We start from the raw sequence: 22,929 nt of genomic DNA on the forward strand, positions 1-22,929 counted from the left end.
GTACTAAAACTGTTTAAAAATCACGTTAGAATGTTTTTATCTGGTGTTTTAAACTTGAGCTACATCTCAAAGTTAGATGAGTTTCATTTTCGCAATATGCATTTATTATCTGCTAAGCTGCTTCATCAGAAATAAAGTATTTACCATATACAATACATGTCCCCATTTTGAAGCTGTGGGACTAGGAACGATTCACATAGCTGTAAGGCTAAGGTAGTCTTCCCTTCTTTTTCAGTGTTGCAGATGATCTCAATTCCACTCTTGCAATCAGTCCTCAACAAGTGCTATACAATTAAAATAAAATCAATTTAGATAAATTTGCTAACATGAAATGAAAACCTACCAGACATTAAAGAAGCTACTGAAAACTTAAGGAATTGCTATTAACATAGGATTTCTTTGGAACAGCTTTTGGGTAGGTCTGTAAATAAAGATTTTGGAGATATCTAGAGCTCTTTCAATGACAATCAGAGTAATTGCCTGTGAAATTAAAAGACTACACAAAAGCACTTTTTTGCACAACAATACTTTGTTCTTAAAACAAGGTTAAGAAAAGCATTGTTATCTCATAAGTGCTATCAGTGGTAAAAGTAAGGCCACATTCACCTAGAGTGTCATTTTACATACTGGGGCACCATCAAAAAAACTTTAACCAAACTATGTAATGTACAAAACACTGGACTGATACCAATTAGGCTCAAGTGCTGTTGCTAAAATAATAGCCAATACACTGAAGTTACAAAGTGTTAATGACTCAAATTATTTAGGGAATACATCTGCAAGTAAACTTGACCAAAAAATGGGATGTAGGTCAACAAGATTTGCAGGCACTTAACATTTAAGCTTAAGCCACCACTAAGTTAAGCAACACCGGTGTAGTTGCCTGATTTTACGACATTCAATTCTACAAAAACAGAGTTCCATATGCTCCTCTTGACAACTTGTATACAGTAAGTATAATGTACTACTTCATTAAAGAAATGTATACTGACAAACAATACCTCCTGGAATAGCTGATCTTCTAATGGTGACATATAAAGACAGGTGAAAAGAGCTTGATGGAAATACAGATCTTTACTGATATCTGGATGATTTATGCAAGATTTGATAAGAGCCATTGCCTCAGGGATGCGTTCACAGGCAATAAGGTATCTGGCACGTAGTTCAAAGAACAGTGGATTTTCAGAGCTTAAATATTTGTTAACTGCACAGAAAAGAAAGATTTAAAAGCAATTAGAATATGAAGTCCAAACAACAAATATATTTAAATGTAATGTTGTTTTCAATAGTGCAATATCAACAGATAATATATAAAAAAGGCTCTGTTAAAAAAGCTATCAAATATTAAATTAAATACCATCAAGAATCTGTATTTCTGCCTGGAAACAGAAATTGTTATATTTCTTACACCAGTAATCTAATTCAGTATTTTGTTTCTAACAAATTAACACAAGGTGCTGCAAAGGATTAGTAAAATATGCTATATAGAAGCAGACACAAACATCACTGAGAAAGAAAATTTCCTTCTTTCTCAGCACTGGAATCTGGGTGATTGTCAGAAGTACAGGATTGACATCACTTCCAATGCTATAATTCTATAATTATAAATATCTAAAACAGCTCAAGATACTCATTACCCGTTAAAACGGAAGAGCTTAGAGTGGTGAAAAAGTTAACTACAATTCACATGCTGTCGCTTTAAGTAGCTTTGAACACCTTGATTTTGCTTGGAGAAGTGGAAAATGTACTTCTTCCTCCAAAAGTGATACTGGGCACAATTCTTACATCTAAATCCCTAAACACCTTTAAATTCTAGCCCCTGATTTCTGCAAATCTGTATTTCAGGTCTAAAAGCTAATCTTAAAGCTAACATTTGAATGAAATAGTTTCAACTGAGATACTCAATATACTTAACATTTAAATAATTGGGACATTATGAAATACATAGAAGACATGCTTTAGATCTCTATTATAGAACATCACAACGATTCTAGTATCTCTTAGGATTAAAAGTTGAAGTATCACTAGGCTACAAAATACAGTAATGCTGCCTTTTTTTTGAAAACTGTTCACATTTTGTCAAGTAAATGTACACTCCAAGGTGCTAATAGTGTTAACATTCAAGTAATGTATTGGACAATATGGCCTGATCTTCCTCTTATATTCTCAACAGGTACCTTAATGGAAAGAGTTAAAACCCCACAATTTCTAGTGCATACCCTGTAGTACTATACAGTGTTTCATATATTAAAAAAAAAAGAAAATATTGTCAATTTCAAGTCAGTGAAGGCTAGAAGTGAGCACAGGAAGTTTATACCTCAGAAGGAACCTGTATTAAGAAAGTTACAAGCAACTTAAAGTAACACCTAAAAGGATTAAAAATCCAGAAGTGGTTACCAAGAACTACAAATCTGAACAGCCAAGATAAATATTTTTCCCAAGACAAAAAGATTACTTGCACAACAAGCTTTCACTTAAAGTTTTTTTCTTTTTTTAAAGGACGCCTGGTTTCAAAGACATTTCATAAGCTCAGAAACAGGACTTCCCTAGTATTTTTATTTTTACGCAAGCTAATGGTATTATATGCTAATGAACATTTAAGGAGTATTATTCAAGGTAATATAAGGTTTTATATAAGATTTGTTAATTGATGTACCATAAGGTCCATCATAGGAGAAGATCTCATTCCCACTATCCATTAGCACTTCTAGGTACAAACTTAGTAAAGCAGACTGAAAGAAAAGCCAGTGTCTAACAGTGATCATTAACTGCAAGAAAAAGCTATCATACAGAACAATCCCTAAAGCTAAGTAAAAGCCTCTCCTTTTTTGAGTTAACATACTTAGGATAATAAACCCCATCATCAGTTTCATATGCAAACATTACTCAACGGATTACTGAATATTCACATTGAAAAATTAGGCCAGAAATACTTAGCTTTTATTATGTGCCAATGTTAAGAAAATGCTGCACATACAACAACTGCCTGTAATATCCTTTTCCCTCAAATGAGGGCAGATTGCAGTCCACAATACAGGTTAACTTGTTACATCATTCCCACTTTCTGTGCAGGGAACCCGTCGGTCAGTATGCTCCTCTGCTCCATAAATGAGAATCCCACTCCTGACTGCACAAGTTCCCAGGGAAGGGCATCTCCTACACCCTCCAACCCTGACAGCACAAACTCCCAGGGACAGGGGTCTCTTACACCCTCCAACACTCTTTTTAAACAGACTGTGAGTTCCAGCTATACAACTGGCAGGATTGTGCTCCCTCCCTGTAGCGGAATGCCCTCTTTTCCCAAGGCAGCATTTACAGCTCTTCTAACTCACCAAGCAGAAGACAGCTGCTAACTGTAGTAGCATTTAGCCAAGTCTCCGATAGATTAAAAACCGCTTGGGGAAAGCAACATCTATTCTTGTCCAGGCAGCATGTCCGGTACTTTGCTTTAGAGCAACAGATGCCAACTATCAGCTTCGAAATTAATTCACTGCTTACATCTGAGGGTACCTCTGTCTACAATATTCTCTTCTAGATGTTCACAGTAGGCTGCCTTATTCTGCTCCCTAATCTATTAGATCTTTATTGCTCCTATGTTTCAATCCTGCTATTTTTCTTTAAGCCAAAAGACTACCTACCTTCCTTTCCGGCCATCTCAAAACAGACTGCAACATCTCCAAGTACAAGATTCATGTACAGACACAGCAAGGTTTGTCTTGGCCTCAACTTCTTCATGGAATTAATGAATCCAAGACAGGATTATGTAGTTCATATAGTACATATTTATCAAACTGACTTTTCCAAGTAATGGCTGGTGGTTCAGCAATAACAGGCAGTTTTCCTCATTCAAAATACGGATCCCTGAGGGAACCACATGGCCAAGTTTCAAAATGCTTTGAAATGCTGCCAGCCTATAAAGCAGCACAGAATGTTAGCTTTGTGTAAGAATTCACAAGAATCAGAATTTAGAGGAAGTGAGACAAGAAAGAAAAAGCTTCCAAAAGATGTTATCTAAAATAAAATGTTTGTCATTGCAAACGAGATACGTCAAGGGTGTGCATGGCATTATCAGAAGATAAAAGAAGGAAGAATACCTCAGCAGAGGGGAAGGAGATGTAGCCTGCAACAAAACGCAACACAACGATCGTCTAGTGACAACAGGCAGTCTCATTCCTACTCTGCCAGGTTAAAACTAAGTGAAAATCCTCAAACTGTTACCCATCATGCAGAGGCTTCATGATAATCAAGGGAATCATTAAGTCAAAGGACTAAACTAATTCTTTGCTGGAGCGATAGAGATGGAGACCTAACTTCAGGTCATGACCACCAAAACTTCTAGAGTTTATCGTGTCATGGAGAACAAATCAAGGATAATCTTTGTGATTTTGTTGCTGTAGGTATTTGACTAGAAGTTTATCAGATATATAATAAAATTCATTGGTAAACTAGGTTGCTCAAGCGCTTGCTTCACAAGACAGACAAAACAACAAAGACTACCCATTTAATTATGTTAATTTGCTATCAAAATACTTTCTCTGGTTAAGGACGCAGCTCACCAAGCTGTTCTGACTTTATACTCCCCCTCTACAGAACGAATAGTCATGAACGCAGTAATGAATTCGAATCATGCATTACACCACAGTAACTAGAGAAGAACTAGTATTTTCTATCACTACCAAATAGAAACAACTTTTAAGAGGTCCTCTGTGAACACTGCTAGCAAACATGTTGCATAACATGTTAATAAAGACTTTATTGTAGATTGGATATTTTTCCCCTCATGAAGTTCCATTAGCATTCTGGTAACGTTCGTTTCCACACACCATTAAAAATGCTGGTTTACTTTGCAACCTGAACAGAAATCTTTCTCCTGTTCCTAAATCCAGGAATTACATATACACAGACAGAAAGCAGCTATCGGGTATAGTCACAGGCCTCATTCTAAACAGAATCAAGAACAGCCACAAGCCCAAGTATTTACAATTTAAAAGAAAAATTAAATGAGTCACAGTACCATGACACAGAAATACTCATCAGGTCTGCCCCGATCATGTTACTTCAGTAGCCTAACAGAAGTAAATCACTCTCCATGCTCTTTCAGGGGTTGAACACCTGGATTTCGTAAATTCATTATATAAATAACCATTCAGCAGCCTCTTGTATCTGAATAATCTGATTTCTACACCATAGAAGCAGACTTAAACTACTAGCAAAGAAATTTCGTCTTCTTTAAAATAAAAAATTCCATTTTACTATGGAAAAATAGTTGTGTGCAACGCCAGCTGACAACACCTGACTCTAATATCAAAAAAGCATAATTTAACACATTTTTCAGTAGTCTAAAAAATTAAAGTGGTAAATGAAGTACCTAATTCCTGTGATACAGGCTTTGCTTTAAGAATTGCTTGTAATACTGGATCCTCCCAAGGTCCACCATCTCTGATGATTCGAGTCACTAGTTCCAGGTTCATATTTCTGTATTTATTTAGAAGGTTCTGACATTCCTACACGTAAAAAGAAAAAACAATTAAAAAGAAGAAAAAAAGTGTTGTCTAAAACCAAAGTTGGGCCATCTGAAAGACACGAAACAAGAAAGCCCATACATGTTTAAAGATATCCTCAGTCAACAATTCAAGGTACAAAGTCTTTTATAGACCAGGCCTACACAAAGCCCTAAAGCAACCATGTATGTTCTCCAAAACCAGTAATACAGAACTGTGGAAGTCAGAATGCTCATGTCTTCTATAGGCACACAGCAAGAGCCTGTAATTTGCATAACAATGCAAAAATACCTTTCCTTGAGGTAGTGATATTACTGGCACACGCTGTGGGAGAAGCTTTCACCTCATGCTAGTCTGCACAGATTTAGACATGTTGACGCTGGATTTGTGATCCAGTGATCGTGTCTGATTTCTACAAGGGAAAAACTGAATTACGCCATGCAAGTCAGCAGCCCTCAAGCAACCATTTTTCTCCAAATCTCTACATAATAGAAATTATGCTTGCCCAAAGTAATCCCAGTGTTTTAGCCACCCATGATTTTCACATATGCCAAGTCCCCCCTTGCCCCCTCCCCTCCTGTTATTTGCTGGTAAAAGTGTCAACATTAATGTTAATCAAAATAGTAGACTTTTAATAATGAGAAAAAAGTATGTAATTTTGAAACAAAAACTAAAGCGGATGAATTACTTCTGTGCACATACAATTAACTTCACACGTGCTTTTTTGCTGTAAATTCTTTTTTGTTTCAACTCAACTTTTTTCTTTCACATTCGGACAAGTAAGCTTGATGACAAAAAATAGTTAAGTAAATGAAACTAGTTTTCACTACCAGTTTGATTACACAACTGATTCAGAAATTCATCTAGAAAATTATGTAAAGATATATTTTAATATACTTATTATTTAGAAGTCAAGGCAATTGAGAATTGTAATACAAAGGCACAGAGAAGAAAGTATTATACACCACAATTTTTCCTAAATTCTTTCTTGTTCCTAGACTGTTTTTGAAAAGCACTTATTGCAGGACTGCCAAAAGGTCCCATTACTCTTATTCAAGAGACCCTACCCATTCCTGACACTGCTAAGCCACTCCTTGACCCCATTCTTCCAACAATTCTAATCAAGCATTTAATTGCTGCTGATTTGATAATTAAAGTAAGTAGTGCTGACACATTAATTTGTAGCAGCAGTAACAAACATGTATCAATATAAAAAAACATAACAAGGGATAGCCATTACTCAAACTGCAATTCTACGATCAGTATTAACAGAAGAAATCACCTTGGGTTTCATCCTTTCTTTCCCTACAACCAAGTTTCCTCTCATGGTCGCACAAATGCTTGTGTTCCCATGCAGTGAACTCAACTCTCAAAATTGGTTCAGCCCCCCAAAAAACACACTTATCCGACAAAAACCACAAGTCTTTAAATCCAGGATCATTTATCTTGCGCAGTTGTACACAGCAACACAAAGCCTTGTTCCAGCCCAGCCAAGAGTACAACAGTTTTAAACAACGCAAGTTTATGCTGACCTGAAGGGTTCACTGAGACAGAGCTTCAGTTTCAAACTTACTGTTTAAAACCGCAAAGAGAAACTCAAGGTTTCATGTCGTGAACTGGTGCGCAACACTGGATGACATTAAGTTCTAATTAGATATAAACAAACAAAGCTTCCCTCTTCTATATGGGGAACACACCAAGTACGTCTTTAACAAGATTGGTATTATAAATAAAGAGGAGTATTTTTTCTTAGTACAAGCAGATTCAAATAGCAATACTGATGATAGATGTAAGAATAAATGACTTTCCCTTCAAATATCCTCCTCCCCTTCTTTGGGTATAAATGTAAGTAAAGCAGCTACCTTCTTTCACTATAATGGCATTTTTCCTCCCGGTTATGTACCCACAAAAACTGTCTTTACACATACCAACATAATATTAAAGTTTTATATGGAAGTAGGCAACTCTACCTGGATTGAACCTAAAATATCTTTCAAAGGATCTTCATAGAACTCATCCTTTCCAAAGAACAGCAGCAATTCAAAAAGACTCCTAAAAAACAGAAGTAGTGACAAGTCAACCAAACTAAAAATGTTAATTAAGAAAATGAAACTACTGTCTAAGTCTACTAGTTTTCACAGCACTAAAAACAAAATTAGGACTTTAGTAAGTTCTAGATCCATGCCCATGCCAGAGTCACTCTAAAAAGTTTGGCTAACACCCACAGTCTCTAAAAGCAACTCATAGTTCAAAAACTTGATGCTGGTCTGATACTTCATGCTGGATTTTGGCAGTTATAGGCTTCCACACACACACTCTAGACACATTTTTCATCAGGCATCAAGACACAAATACAATACAGCTATAGATAACCTAATAAAACCAAATTAGCAATAAAACAGATTATACTTAAGCATAACTTAAAATCCCTTCTGCCGCACCTTTTTGATAAATTCAGGACATTTACACTGACAGTACCTGCCTGATCTTCTCCCTCAAGAACTCTTACGTCCTCCATACTGCTGTTCCCCATTCACCATTACAAAAGCGAACCTTCCTCGAAAGCCAAAGCATGTCAGATATGCAGCAATTTTGAGGAAGAAAGAGGACAACTGTAAAAGCACTATAGTCTGCAGTGTCTAAGGAGTTACATAAAAGGAATAGTAATTTCATGTGAATGCAGATTCCTATCAATTCATATTTTCAAGTATGATAAGCACTTTCTACTAACACACTTTATTCCATTTGAGTCTGTTTTGCTGTAATGCCCACTGAAGTCTCTTTAGGAAGATGCAGGTTTAAAGGTACTATTAACTTCTTATTTCTGAACAAAAGCCTTTTCCTATTAATTTCATATTAAAAAAAAAGCCTTTGAACATTATTTTCAAAGGGAGAGCTTTTGTGCAAATGCGCAAATGGAACTACATTCACTTTCTGTGTGGCATTCAAATGAATTGATGAAACTTCAATTTTACCACCACCAAGTTTGTAAGCAAATTAGGTCTATCGGCAGCAACATGAATTCACAAGTGTTACATCAAAAGAGGTGGCAGCTAAGTAAGAAGGCAGGACTGATCCTTGATTCAAACTGACCTGTGACCTCGATGTCTTCCATCATCTTAAATTCTTCTCTAGCATTTTATTTATTTTTTAATACAGTGATTGAGGCAAACAATCCTGACAGCAGAATCAGAGAGTAAAAAGTAGCCTTCCAGAGCTCAAGTCAATTCCAGTCTTCACTTACAGAAGCCTGCTTCCAGATAATACTCACAACTCAGTCAATTAAATCAAAAACTAGTGTCCTGGTTTGGCTGTGGTAATTTTCTTCATAGTAGCTAGTATGGTGCTATGTTTTGGATTTGTCCTGGAAACAGCATTGATAATAACAGGGAAGTTTTCGTTATAGCTGAGCAGTGCTTACACAGCATCAAAGCCTCTTCTGCTTCTCACACCGCCCCAACAGCGAGTGGGCTGCGGGTGCACAAGGAGTTGGGAGGGGCCGGGACAGCTGATCCTGACTGGCCAAAGGGATATTCCATACTGTATGGCATCATGCTCAGCACATAAAGCTGAGGGAAGAAGGCGGCAGGTGGAAGGGGAAAGTGTTCGGGGTGATGGTGTTTGTCTTCCCAAGTCACCATTACGCGTGATAGAGCCCTGCTTTCCTGGAGTTGGCTGAAGCCCTGCCTGCCAATGGGAAGGAGCGAATTAATTCCTTGTTTTGCTTTGCTTGCACGCGTGGTTTTTGCTTTACCCATTAAACTGTCTTTATCGCAACCCATGAGTTTTCTCACTTTTACCCTCTCGATCCTCTCCCCTACCCCACTGGCGGGGGAGAGTGAGAGAATGGCTGTCTGGTGCTTAGATGCTGGCTGAGGTTAAACCATGACAACTAGGTAGCTGGATCTCACGGATCTGCAGACAGGTGCAGTACACCTGCTATTGCTCTGCCTTAAGATCCTGAGAAATTTGATTTCTATTTGAAAAGGTAACTACCAAGTACTGCACCAACATAATCTGCAATTGCTGGTTAAGAAAGTCATGAGCAGCAGGCAACAACTGAGCAACTCTCAGAGAAAGATAGTACTGAAAGAGTACTGAAAGAAAAACCGTGCACCTAGGGTGTTCTAGAAACAGAACTGAACAGCAAAGGCTTCGGTCTTGTAACAGAAGAAAATACGAACAATTTTATGATTATTCTAGACATTTTTTCCAAATGAACATGGAGAATAAGGAGGAAGAGAGGGAGAACGTAGAAGATGACTCCTGAAAGAGACCGTAGCACTCTTCCAAGCTACAAGTTTATGACTCAAGATCTTGCTGATTGCAATTTCTTTCCTGACTACAGTGTTTAGTCTTTTGTTGTGACAGGTTTTAAAACAAAAGGCAGATATTCATGAACAGCTGGACAAGAAAATCTTTCATAGAACAACTGAAATCGCTGCAATTGTCCCCAGATTTGAAGTCAAACCTCAATATATTCAAAGTTAACACCCAAAGAATTCCTAAAACCCAAAATGTTTCATTTTTAATAAAGCTAATTCAAAAAGAAGTTAAAGAGCAATTTTTCACCTGTAATATTTTCACAAATACCGTGTATTAACAGAGATTAATATTCATATAAACAAAATGAAGTTTTATATGGGAATAACACAGAAGTATCACAAAATTAGGTTTCCTTTAGATTATGCTGCAGTAACTTTTATCCTAACCAGGATAACCTATGCCAGAAATGGACCTAGAAAATTTAAGACACACATTCATTATGTTCAATGACAGAATTTTTCTCCAGATTAAGGCACTGAATCTCAACTCAAAAATGGGATTTTTTTTTTTTTTTTTTTTTAAAAAAAGTATTCTGGAAAACAGTATCTCTTTTCATGTTGATAAAATTTTGCAGCGTACTTGACTCTCAGGTAAGGTCAGGCATGAGTCATGACATGATCTGGAAAGCAGTCAAATGAACTTAAACAGTAAGACAAAACTAGTTATAGCAAATGATGTATGCATTTGTTTTTACTTGCTTTGAGTGATTTAAAGAGAATAGGATCTTGAAAAAAAAAAAATCTGAAAATTATTAGTGAACAAGTGTGAACTACAGTTTTCTTCCCTATCAATGCACCTGCTCCACACTCTGATCAGAATAAAGGAAGCTATTGAAATATTTATGTTTCCTCATCACCACTGCCCATTCAGTTAAAATTACTGTAGTCAACTGCAGCTTGGCCCTGTTATCTAAAACCAGTCTGCAGCATTGCACATCCAACGTTTACATCCTTCCATTTATAATAACGGTGCTTCTAGATTTATCATATCACTACTTTGATATTACTGGCATCAGAAGATTGCCTAAGAATACTAGGATACTGCCACCATCATTAAACCCCCCTGATATTAATGGTAATACAGGTGCTGCTTCACTTGTGATGAACAGCAAGGCTAGTAAGCATAGGAAATGCAACAGTCACTACTGTTAATAGCTTATTGTCTGGTTACCAAGGAAATCTTACTCAAGTATGACAATACAGTCAGGCAGATTACTGCTCTCCAAGAACTAAGACTTAATATACACCAAATTTTCAAAAAAAGAGATTCAAGCAAGGTTTCCCAGGTAACTGCAGCTATTAAGTGCTAGGATCCTTTTATGATACCACGTGCAAAACTACACCGGTCAAGCAGAGTCAGAAATAAAAATAAGCTAGCATTCTAAAATGGAAGAAAATCTCAGAGACTAAACTCAGCTCCAAAAACCAGGACAGACAAAGGTGTCAGGAACTCAGCAATCAATTAACTTCTAGATTATCAGGAAGTGACTGCCCTACATACAACAAATACCTGAATTTCTACCTTTTTCACTCCCAAGCTTTGATACTTTAAAGTATATAAAGGTGTGGTTTGAACTTTATGAGGGTTTTTTTCCCCCTCTAAGAACAAGGCGGGGGGGGGGGGGGAAGGTCACCATGTTTTGATGCAACTACTAGTCATTCTCCGGTACCCAATCATTCCAGTTTTAAAAATCATCATCTTCTGATTCCATAAATAGCCCCATGTCAAATAGTTTCACACACACACACAAAACAGTAAACTCTTTGATGAAGTTTCATCAACACTTAAAGACAGCAGATATTCTGTGTGTACAGAATAAAGCCTTGACCCCTATGTAACTAGTACTGATAGCTCAAGAACAGTAGAAAGGACAAGCAACCCTCTCCTCCCGACCAAGTAAACTAAGAGAGGAAGACTAGGAGAGCATTCACTTCTGATGACTGTATGAGGCGGGAGCAAGACATTTCCACACAAAATTCTGAACCGAGTTATCGAGCTGTATTTGAAAGCACTGCTCAACAAGAAAGTAGTTTAACCACCTGGACAAACAGATTTGATTTACTCAAACTAAACTCACCATAAAGCTAGCTTTTAGGTTTCTGTCTCCATCTGCTAAAAGAAGATCAAGTACACTGTCTCTCAGCTAACTCACTTAAAGATTTGTCTTTTTTTGCTTCCATTCAACATTGAGGCTTTGAAACCTAAAAAGTAGGTTTTTAGAGCAAGTAGAAAGTGGGACTTTTACTTATCTACCAATCATTACTCTGACGCTTTCAGCCTTCATGTGGGAAAACCACTAATGCATCAAGAAAGTCAAGATTATAAGCAAGATTTATGACCTAACATTCTGCAGCTCTTTGTTACGTTGACTATGACTTTTGGTCAGGTAAACGTATAACAAGTTATTCCCATAAGCGCTTTGATGACTCAAACATAATAATCCATTTTAAAATTGAGTCATTTCTTAAACACTACAAGAAATTTATCTTAACAAATATTTAGTTTATTAGATCACTAGGAGTAGAACAGCAAAAACTTTACATAACTTTTGTATACAATTATGTGCTGTCAAAGGCTGGTCTTCAAATACTCCAAAATAAGATTTTCCAAAAAGGAAATTATTGCTTTAGATTATTAATTTTGACAGAAACTCCTTATGACACAACATTGTAACACTTGACTTCAATATTTAACAAGGACATACAAAGACTAAACCAGATACTAATTTTTGCATCCTCAGTTAGCAGCTCTTGGTTCCATGTAGCTAAGTCACCTGGTAAAACCACTTGTAAAAGCTCTGAGGATCTCTAAGGCTCTACTGCTATCATAAAAGTAACACAGACAGCCTATACTGTAAAGGAAGTAATGAAAAAAAAAAGATGTACTTACAAAGCTAGGCTACTCAATACGTATTGTACATGCTCACATTCAGCTGGGAATGATACACAGGCAGACGTGAAACAACAGAGAGCTGTCTGAAGCACCTGAAGCTGAGGCAAAGGAACCTGCCATCTTCCAGCATAGTCTTCAACAACCTAACAACAAAAAAAATGAAATGCATATTACAATGGAAAACTCTCTTTAGTCAGAGATAATAAGTAGATAATACTGTATCTGCTTTATTTCCCATCCTTCTCCCTCAGAAGTAGGGTTTGTAACAAAAAAATTTGACCATTTTGTGTCATGAAACCAAAAAAATAAATAGAAATGTTATGTCTTACTCTCTGAAAAGAACAGTTGGAAGTCTTTTACATGTCTTTTATAGAGTAAGGCAGGAAATACTTTCTTCTTGCATAGTATCACAGTACATATTACACTCTGCATTTAAACACAAGTTTTTATTTTGCAGGAGGATACAAATTAGGGAGTCTATAACAATATCCAGACATTCCATTCTAAAACTTTCAAAGAGGGGAATGACTAGCCTGCGCTCTTCTAGCCTTTATGTCAGCAGAGAAAGGCACAAACATACATGCACTCTTTCTTATCTGATCAAATAAGTAAATTTGGCCTTTTTTACATATAAGATGGAACTAAAGCTAGTTCTGCCCTGAGCTACAGTTACAGAACTGTGTCACTACTTATAGAAAAGCATGAAGGTGAAAAATAGGTGTTTAATGGAGAAAAATCCTGTTTGTATTAATAAACGCAAATTTATGGCACTGCCTCTGCCCACACTGGGCGGCTCAAAAACCCAGCACCATCTGATATTTCTACCGGGGTACCCCCGCACTGAAGTCCTCTGAAAGGCCAAGTCCATTCAGAGCACTCCATGTATAAAACACGCAGCACCAAGGTCAGCATGAAGCACAGCAATAGAACAGATGTCTGTAAAGGCACCCACCGATTCTGTGACAGACCAGCTGTTACGCTGCAGTCTCCCAGCAAGTAGCAGGCCAAGGGCTTTCGGTTGTCTCTCCTTTAATCAACAACTAAGACATGACTCACTGGCAGTATTCTAAGCAGAGACTGAAAACCACATTTCTTTCATGCTCTGGCACACAGCACTGCAGTCAGGCTCCCTTTGCTCACTTATTCTTGCCTTATTTTTTTTCATCATAACAGCACAGCTTCAATATAAGCAGAAGAGTGGACTAGCTACACTTCAGGGCCTAGGTCACTCTTCTCCAGCTCAGGAAACCTAACTGACATCTCCTACATCCTGAGAAAGCGAGAACCAGGTGAGGAAACACAATGCCATCAGCCATATTGTAAAGAGAAAGGTAAAGCACTACACAACATACATAAGAGACAAGTAACCGGCTTCAAGCTGTGAAGTGCCAATCCTGGTTACACCTGGCCACTTATCTCAAGAGCCACACTGGCCAACAAAGCATAGATTAAACCAAAAATCAGATATATCCCCCTTCAGGATTTCTTTTTTGACATAAAAGTCTGTGAATCCCACCTCGATTTCTCCAGTTCCCCATGAACTATATAAAGGGCTCACCTGGCTGGTGAGCCTAGATTTTTAGTTCCAAAGCTGTAGGCCCAGCTTTGTTTAAGGCTTTACAACACGAACAGGACAGCGTCCCATTTCTGACAGCTTGGTTATAGCTGCTCCAAAGCAAAGCAGTTACTGATAATGGGACTGGTAACTTTTACTCTTCACCAACAGCAACTGAGACTGATCTATATTTTGTAAGTAGATTGTGACTTTCCACCAAATTTATTTTAATAATTCCTGCTTGAAAATCTGTTAGCTTAATGCAGCAAATATCTAGGTCAACTGGAAGAGAATTAGCAGACTTGTGGATAAACACACTTGCTCTTACAAGGAAGAATATATACTTTGTAAAACAGTACTGCCTCACACATCTATTGCAAGTTCTCTGAAATACTTCTAACAAGATCCCTTGTATAGGAAAAGACAAAAGCCTTAGGAGAAACAAAGTAGAGAGAGACAACAAACATCCTTTGGTGATTTTAGCCTCCAAATGGTCAAACAAAGGTAGAAATAAAACATCAGTTCCCACCATGGTGTTTCACAACACTTTGACCTTAGAGGCACGGTACACATACATTCATAAATGATTTCAAGCAATGAGACAGTATTTTGTGATTATACTGTTTTGATTTTTTCTTGGTAGCATAAAGTGCTAATTGTAAAGAACTGCAGAAAGGTTTTATGACAGTTAATGATGAAATTCAGCACAGACAAGCGTGCCGTGGTACCTGGGGAACAAAACAATCCAAACATGTAATATGATGGCCTTTAACCTGATAATTACCACCCACAGGCAAGCCTGTGTTATTATGGTAGGTGTTTAAGATCACCTTAATGCTCATCGCAATGGGCAGGAACGCAAATTAAATATTAGGACGGTAATAAGATACAACAAAGCAGAGTGTTAACTGCTCAAACCCATAACATATCCCCACATCCATAAAATTGCATGCAGGTTTGCTGCCTACCCATTCCTATCTCAAAAGGGAATATAGAAAGCCTAAAAAAAGCTTTGAAGGCAAGAAATGCTAAGTAGCAAAATAAATTTCACATAAAGATCAATGCAGCTAACTAGGACACTTTAGGTTGTAAAGAAACGACAAGTGCAGGGGACACACACCAAATATGCTTGGCAAGCAAGGTCAAAATAAACTACAGGAGGCAGTTCTTCACACAATGTCCAGTCAAGCTGTGGCGCTCCTGAGCAAAGGGGTGCTGTGCATGCTGAATGGCTACATGAGTTGAAAGAGGCTGCGCGAGCTGAAAGACATCCACCAAAAGTTACTAACTACAGTAAATTAGCTGAACTGAAAAGAGTGAGGGGGGGGAAAATTACTGTATTTGCTTGTCTCACTCTTTGGATAGGCATATATAAACTTCTGATAAGATTCTGGTCCTAATGTCAGTGTATTGTTTCTGCAAATAATCAGCATTCAAAAGTAATACCACAAAGGGTTGTGCTGAGCATAGTAGTTACACACTGCAGTCTCTGAAAGGCGCAGTCCTACTGGCCACACTTTATAAAGGCTTACACAGTCCTACTAGTCGTGCTTGCTGTGCCTACAGTGCTCGCCTGAACCCCAAGCTGGTTCAGGAACTAACTGGCAGACAACAGCCTCCTCTCCCCAAAAAAGCCATCAGTCACTGTCTGCATCAGCTCTCTGAAGCAGCCTGCCACACAAGCATCAGAAGCAGCACAGAGAAAAAGCCACTACAACAGCAGCATTGCCTTAGTTAGGCAGTTAGTCTTCAACTCATGTATCCACAAAAGATTCACAGCAACAGCCCACCCACCCCAAACTGGCCAGGAAGAATATGAACAGCATACTTTTTCCCTGAGTATAGATACCTGAAACCACATATTCGTCAGTTCCAGGAAAGAAAACAAGACGTCTAAAATCAGTCAGCTCTCAGCAGACTTGCAACAGGCACCAGTAAAAAAGAGAGGGGGGGACACCAGGGAGAGAAAAAGCTGAACTAAGTAGGAAATAAATTCCAAACCACAGTCCACACACATTCTACAGGGGGGAGAAACTAATGCATGTTTGTTGTACAACTTTACCTATACTTCAATGTCTGTTTTTAAATGATCTCATGGAATAGCTTTGTCTACAACAGAAACTAACACTTTTTTTTTTTTTCAAAATACGCAACATGCCATGCTTTGAAACAGGACTGTAAACCAGAACACAGGTAAAGATTTATACCAAAAAGAACCCCCAAAACAAAACACACCCAAAAACCTTTACCACTTGTGACATTATTCAAGCAAAACCAAAGTCCAAGGGACACACATATGTTCACCCTCATGTTGTGAAGTTGTGTAATCAGAGCACTTCAGAAAATCAGGCAGATTATGCTGCTTGAGCCCTAAATGCTTTATTTGAAGTTTATGTTTATCAGCACATTTTTAACAAGCACACTAATTTCAGCATAGTGAAGTCAGCGAAACAAGTACATAACATTGTCAAAACAAAGTGGCCTGTTCCTTGTCGAATATACAGTGCAGAAAACCAGAAGGGAGGTGACATTTTTATGTGACTTTCTGCAACGATTCCCTTCAAGAAATCTGAGAGGGTGCAATTTTTATATACTTGCAGACTCTCCATGCATCATTTGCCAGTCTTTCTTTACCTTTTAAATTACTACCATCCATGAAGAGACCCTGGGGCCTTTTGTCTTCCCTTTCTCATTCAGTGCAGACACAGATACTGAAAGGGAAGGCTGAAGCATCTTTCTGACAACTCCCCTCAATTCAGCTCTACCTTTCTCCCACACTAATACACTACTTCCCCTTCTTTCATATGTTTGAGTAACACAGAGGAAAATCCATTATTTGAATGTGTCCTATTGAGTGCAAAATCAAGACCAGACTTACCAATCTCCTGTAAGAAGTTTCTAAGCACACAGCTAATGCAGCTAACCCCCAAAATAACATGGTAGTAATTACAGACCTGAACCAATGTAAAAAATATGTTTTCCTGAAATACTATGTTTTAACTGATAAAATACACACAAACATTTTACGTGACTAAATATATATATAAAGCAATATGATTATATTCCAAACATTTAAGAGAAATAACAAGACTTGCAAATATGTAGGACACGAAACAAATATTTTATGCAGCACTAGGCCTGAAGTTGCTACAACTTTTCCTGTCCCTTCCCACAATAAAAAAAGAAATTAAGAAAAAGAAACAAATCCCACCAATTTTAAAGTTTTGTCATGACTAGGATTTTAAACGAAGTTATTCCCATAACTTTTTGTGAGATTTAACACTCAAGGAAATCACCACAAAATTAAAACCACAACAGTTCTGCAAGCACTGCTGTTTATAGTTTTCAGAAAAAGAAAGCTAGTTGGCAAATGCAGTGGTTGCCATTTGTTATAACAAGCAAATATAGTGGTTATCACAGAACAGCACAAAACAAAAAGGATTTAAAATGCCAAGCAAAAAAGAGGCATGTTTTCTAAAAAAAAGTTTCCTGAAAATCAAAAACTATAAATAAAAGCAACACCTACCATGACTGCCTGTTCAGCAGAAGTACCAGAGAAGCTAGGATAACAAATTTCGGTTCTAGAAAAGAACCTGAATAACACTAAATTTACTTTACCTGGAAATATCTTGAAGAAATAATCACATCTTTTTTACTGTCTTTTTACCCTATTTAGTGGATGTCAAGCATTTTGTTCTGTTTCTGCATACAGTCAAGCTAATTATGCCCTTACAAAAAAGGATTCCATGATCCAAATAGAGATTAAAAAAGGCCTTAAGGTTTTAAGATAACATAAAACATTAACACATGCAAGTTTAAAATTTTCTTATATCATATAACTAAAAGAATGGACATAAGTGATTGCTTTACTGCAATTCACACGTGAATATTACATAAGGAGTAACCAAACATTATCACACTTCTGGCAAAAGAAAAAATATCACTCAGCAACAGCATGACACATCCTATGAGACAAGTTTCTGCCAAAGCTCTACCCTTAAAGCTACATGCTTCCCCCCACCCTTAATCACCAAAATTTCATCCATTTCCTCAGCCTGTTCAAGGCAAGAACAACATCTAAGACTGGGTTCCATATACCCATTACATTTAACTACCCAAAGAGCCAGCTGACAAACATACTTACAGTCTGTCACTTGCACAACAGTGAAAACTATATATTAATCCCAGAAAAGCAGCATTGGCTACTCGTAGCACTGTAGTAAATGTGCCTGTGTAAGATTTTATGACCGGAAGATAAATATTTATATTGAAGTGCAGTAATATTCCTCCTCACCTTTTGATTAGCCCCCCGCTAGAGTTAAAGTAAAATAATTTAAGGAAATGTTTTGATTATATACAGAAGAGAGAACTGACACTGCTATGAACACACACACTGTGCATATGTCCATATCAACAGTGATATTAGTAAAACACAACTTAAGATGCATTTCAGGTAAAAAATACAATTACTTCTTTCCCTCATCTGAACAACTGCTACACAAAAGGACTTAACCTTTTGATTTTTGCATTACCTAATCCAATAAGCGTGCCTTATTTCTAACTTGAAAAAGCCTGTATAGCAAGGCTATCAGATAGACTATGCTACAGAAGCATCACTCAGAGTAGACCCTTCTTTTTAGGTATAAAAACCTGCAACTCCTTTATAAGTTGCAATGTTAATACATTTTTCCAAGCAAAACTCAAAAGCTTATTTTCATAGAATCGCTGAACTTTGAGACAAGGCATTAAAAACTGCACAAGTAGCAATACCAAGAAGTTTGAGACTGCGAAAGAGAAAAGTTCCAAAGAAATGGAAGGAGAAAAATGCTACAAGGATCAAGAAAAGTATTGAACGTATTTGTACATTTGCGCAATGTTTCCTTTTTTAAATACTAACTCCTTAATGACACTTTGAAAACAGGGAGATAATTTCTCAGGGTAAAGCTAAAAGGACAGCAGGCACAAAAGCTGAGGAGAAGCCAGTACAAAGAGAGAAGTGAGTGTGTGAATAAGAATGTTAATGGCAAGACAAGAGGACTGAAGACTGCCTCCTTCAGCCTTCGATCGGCAATAAAGAGGTTGCAAATCAGCTACTATTGTGGATTCTCCCAAGATGCTGACCGAAAACAGCCGAATGCACTACATATACACCACAACCTAATCTTGCACGATAGTGGCGGCTTTTCAGGTTTCCCACCAGCGCCAAAGGGCAGAGTGCCACCCCCACCCCAGGACACCCTTCCTGGCAGACCGGTAACCCTCGACAGAGCTGAACACTCGCACTCAGCTGAACGCCTTCAGCGCCAGAGTAAGCACGACCCGGTGCTGGCCACAGCTATTTTGTAAGGATTTCCTTTAAACCTTAACTTCACTCGCATCCCAAGCAGCACTATACTAAACTGCTAAATAGCGAACTGAATATGCTCTTTTTCACCTGTCAAGCATGGAAAAAAGGCCCAGTAAATAGTGAACACAACGACGGGTTCATTTTTAAATTTAAACCACTTCAAGTAGTGATGATATTCTTCGATACACAGGTAAATTTAGTTACTGCAATGTAGTTTGCCCTTTACAAGCTTTCACATTACTAGCAATGTCACAGATTTAAAAACAACCCGAAAAACATCAATCAAACGTCACTTTCAATGGTGGTCTCAATCTGAGCCATTAACAAGTATAAAGCATATTTATTCAGGAAGGTACAAAAAAAACCAAACCCCTAGAACACCACAAATCATTAGAAGAGAAAATAGGTTGTTAAAAATTACAAATTACACCTTCTCAGAGAAATAAGCTTCAAAGCGACTGAAGAGATCACTTTCCGCTACTACTACTACTCACATGAGCAAGATATCTCTAGCTAAACTTTAAAACTGTTTACAGAGATCACATATGGATCCCAAAAGTCCAAAAAAGTAGTAAAATAAGTCTGGCATAACCTAAAGGGGTTGGGGATTTTTTGGTATAAAATGTAAAAGCAACTTAGTAATTACGGACTTCAAGCTGAAAGTAAGAATCAAAGGCAAGTACTTTTAATTAAACACATCACAAGAAGTGTGAAAATAAAAGAAATCAGAAGAACAAACACTGAAAAACATGTATATTTTTCTACCTTCATCCCCCCAAAGAAAGACAGACAACCGTTGAGTCACACACCCCAGTATTTTTTTCTCTACTAAAATAAATCCAGGAAACACTTTCCCTAGTGTGTTACTAAATTTTACTTCTTAGCTTTCCAGTTTATAAACAGAGGAATAATTTTTCTAGCAGTGACTCAAGATACCACCAATGAATGTAAGCAAACTTGGTAATCTTTATTTAAGGAAATCAGATCAGTGGAAGGCCGTAAACTGATGCCACAGTAAGAGCAGAACAAGTAGTGTTCACCCCTCACAGTATTACCTTGTTACTTTAGATCAGACTCACCTTGTGTTTATTTCAATCAGTACCAATCAACATAAAATAACATCTAATACAGTTATGCAGCCATGTGGACATCTACAGAAATGCTGGGAGTCACCTGTAATATTTTGATAGTACTTTATGTTATGAGAAAAGATTCTGAAAATTTCAAGCTAGTTGATAAAACTATACCCACTTCAAGTCCAACGAAGTAAGCAATATACATTTTCCAGCTCACTGTTAATGGTCTGTTTTCAAATCAAGTAAATCTGAAAATTCATCCTTCTAATTATAAAAGTACCCCCTCCACCCTCATACCAAAAAGAAACCATCTATGCTATTTTCTCTGCCTTTCATTTGTATTTCACTCACACAGAAACCTCTCAATGGCTCTGGTCACCGAGAAATCTCATAGAAGAATTTCAAATTCTGCATATAACGTAAGTTGAAATTCATGAAGCTCTTACAAATGTTTAGACTGCAGGGGTCTCTGCTAGGTACCACCTTTCAAATTTCTTTAAATCATTACAGATGCCTTGTTCTTTTGTTTGTGAAAGTGGGGAACAGGAGACTTGCTTTTCCCAGTGTTTAAGTGGTTTCAACACATGGCAAACTTCACCAACAGGAAGAAACGCCAGACCAGCAATTTTTAGAAAGTAGCAACAGAAACAGCTGGTGAGATGCCTAAGCTGGGCACTTATTTTCCAACTGTCTCTTTTCATTCCCAACCACAGAAATCTTGATTTTTGTTTTCCCCATGTCACCAATCTCAAATAACAATCTAACAAAGCATTTTATTCCACTTTGCCTTGGAAGTATCAGGCTGTAATGACTCTGTATGACCATGCACACCTACAATACAAAAACGGATCCCAGAAAGTACACATGGGTTTAGAGATTCCACACTGACTTCATCTTGTATCATCAAATTGTGACTATGCATATTATTTAAGGAAAATTCTCTGACAATCCAGTCATCTTTTCTAACTGTTACTTAATCTGGTGTCTGAAAGTGAAGTTCATCTGCAATACTCCAGGCCTCAAGAGTACTGAACCTGGCTGTTTACAACAATACTTTACCTTTCTAACATATTTCAAGGATGAAGGACATGTGCACACCAATGCTTTTCAAGGTCTAAGCCATCCTCTTACTCTTTCAGATCAGTCAAGAAGACTGTGCTGCTATCTACAGAAAATGGCTCTACAGACCAAAAAGGCTTTACACCTTGCTTCATCTTTTCTTACTGTGAGATGTGGATACCCGCATACTTCACACAGCAGCATCACTATAAGCAAGCCAAACCATATTTTTTTCAGCTGGCACCAAGCTTCATCACTATGATCGAAGCACAGCCACCTATTTTAATAGGTTGTTATTCTGACAACAAAAATGTTTCTTTCGGGTAGTTCAAAGTCACGGTATTATCACTAAGCAGCTATTTCTACAACTGCTGTTCAACTTTCAACACAAAAACAGGAACATAGGAGGCAAACTAGGACATTCAGAAGTGCCAAATAACCATTAAGACAAGCAAAACCACGTTACCAATGTGGAGTGGAATGAGGTGGAGAAGCTTGATCTGCACAATAGTCAAACATGAAGATCTGGATAAAAAAGTGCAAAGCAACAGGCTCTGACAAAAACTAGAGACAAAGGGAAAAACTGCACTAAAAAAATACATATGGGGTGGGGGTGGAGAAGCTAAATCTAATAAAGCCACACAGTATTTAAGTGAGAAGTTATGTTCTATAACAAATGTTATGAGAAAGAGGTGACCTAAACTTCATGCTACTTTCTGAAGAAGAAATATAAATATGCTTCATCGTTTATTAAATAGGCTGAGGGCCCCTCTATGTGCAGGTATGTATACCTCTGTACATACAGGTACATATAGACCAGTACAATTTCACCACTGTCAATCTCATGAGGGTAAATGAGCTAATGTGGAGAACACACAACTTCATTTGTTGTCAAACCACAAATGTCATACAGCTGCTAGCTTTTTTATACCAGCACACTACACCAGCTAAGATCTTGTATTTATACAGCTGAATCAGTAGAAGAATCCATTACTAAAACACATGCTTAAACGGAACATGGAAGACTATATTATGAGTGAGTACATGACTGCTGATCACACCAGGCCAAATTTAAACAAAAAAAAATATCCCTGGAGACAAAGTGTTAATATATTAACTCACTTTCATCAGGATTATTTAAACTACGCACTGCTAAAAAAAATTAAGATAAAA

The 22,929-nt window shown here is 37.4% G+C and overlaps 1 protein-coding gene across 2 annotated transcripts in view; it reads right to left on the minus strand.

The window, feature by feature from the left end:
* Window positions 1–22,929, minus strand: part of ZNF654 (zinc finger protein 654) — a 37,925-nt gene that overhangs the window by 13,301 nt on the left and 1,695 nt on the right. The window contains exons 2-6 of one of the 2 annotated variants that reach the window (XM_075435023.1): window positions 12,717–12,862; window positions 7,472–7,553; window positions 5,369–5,504; window positions 1,002–1,204; window positions 145–284 (exon numbers count right to left, since the gene is read on the minus strand). In XM_075435023.1, coding sequence (XP_075291138.1) covers window positions 145–284; window positions 1,002–1,204; window positions 5,369–5,504; window positions 7,472–7,553; window positions 12,717–12,862 — 707 coding nt within the window. The remainder of the gene's footprint in view (window positions 1–144; window positions 285–1,001; window positions 1,205–5,368; window positions 5,505–7,471; window positions 7,554–12,716; window positions 12,863–22,929) is intronic. The other variant, XM_075435033.1, reaches the window with a different exon arrangement.

This window comes from Opisthocomus hoazin, chromosome 1 (genome assembly GCF_030867145.1).
Source record: "Opisthocomus hoazin isolate bOpiHoa1 chromosome 1, bOpiHoa1.hap1, whole genome shotgun sequence".
In the NCBI taxonomy this organism is placed as follows: Eukaryota; Metazoa; Chordata; class Aves; order Opisthocomiformes; family Opisthocomidae; genus Opisthocomus; species Opisthocomus hoazin.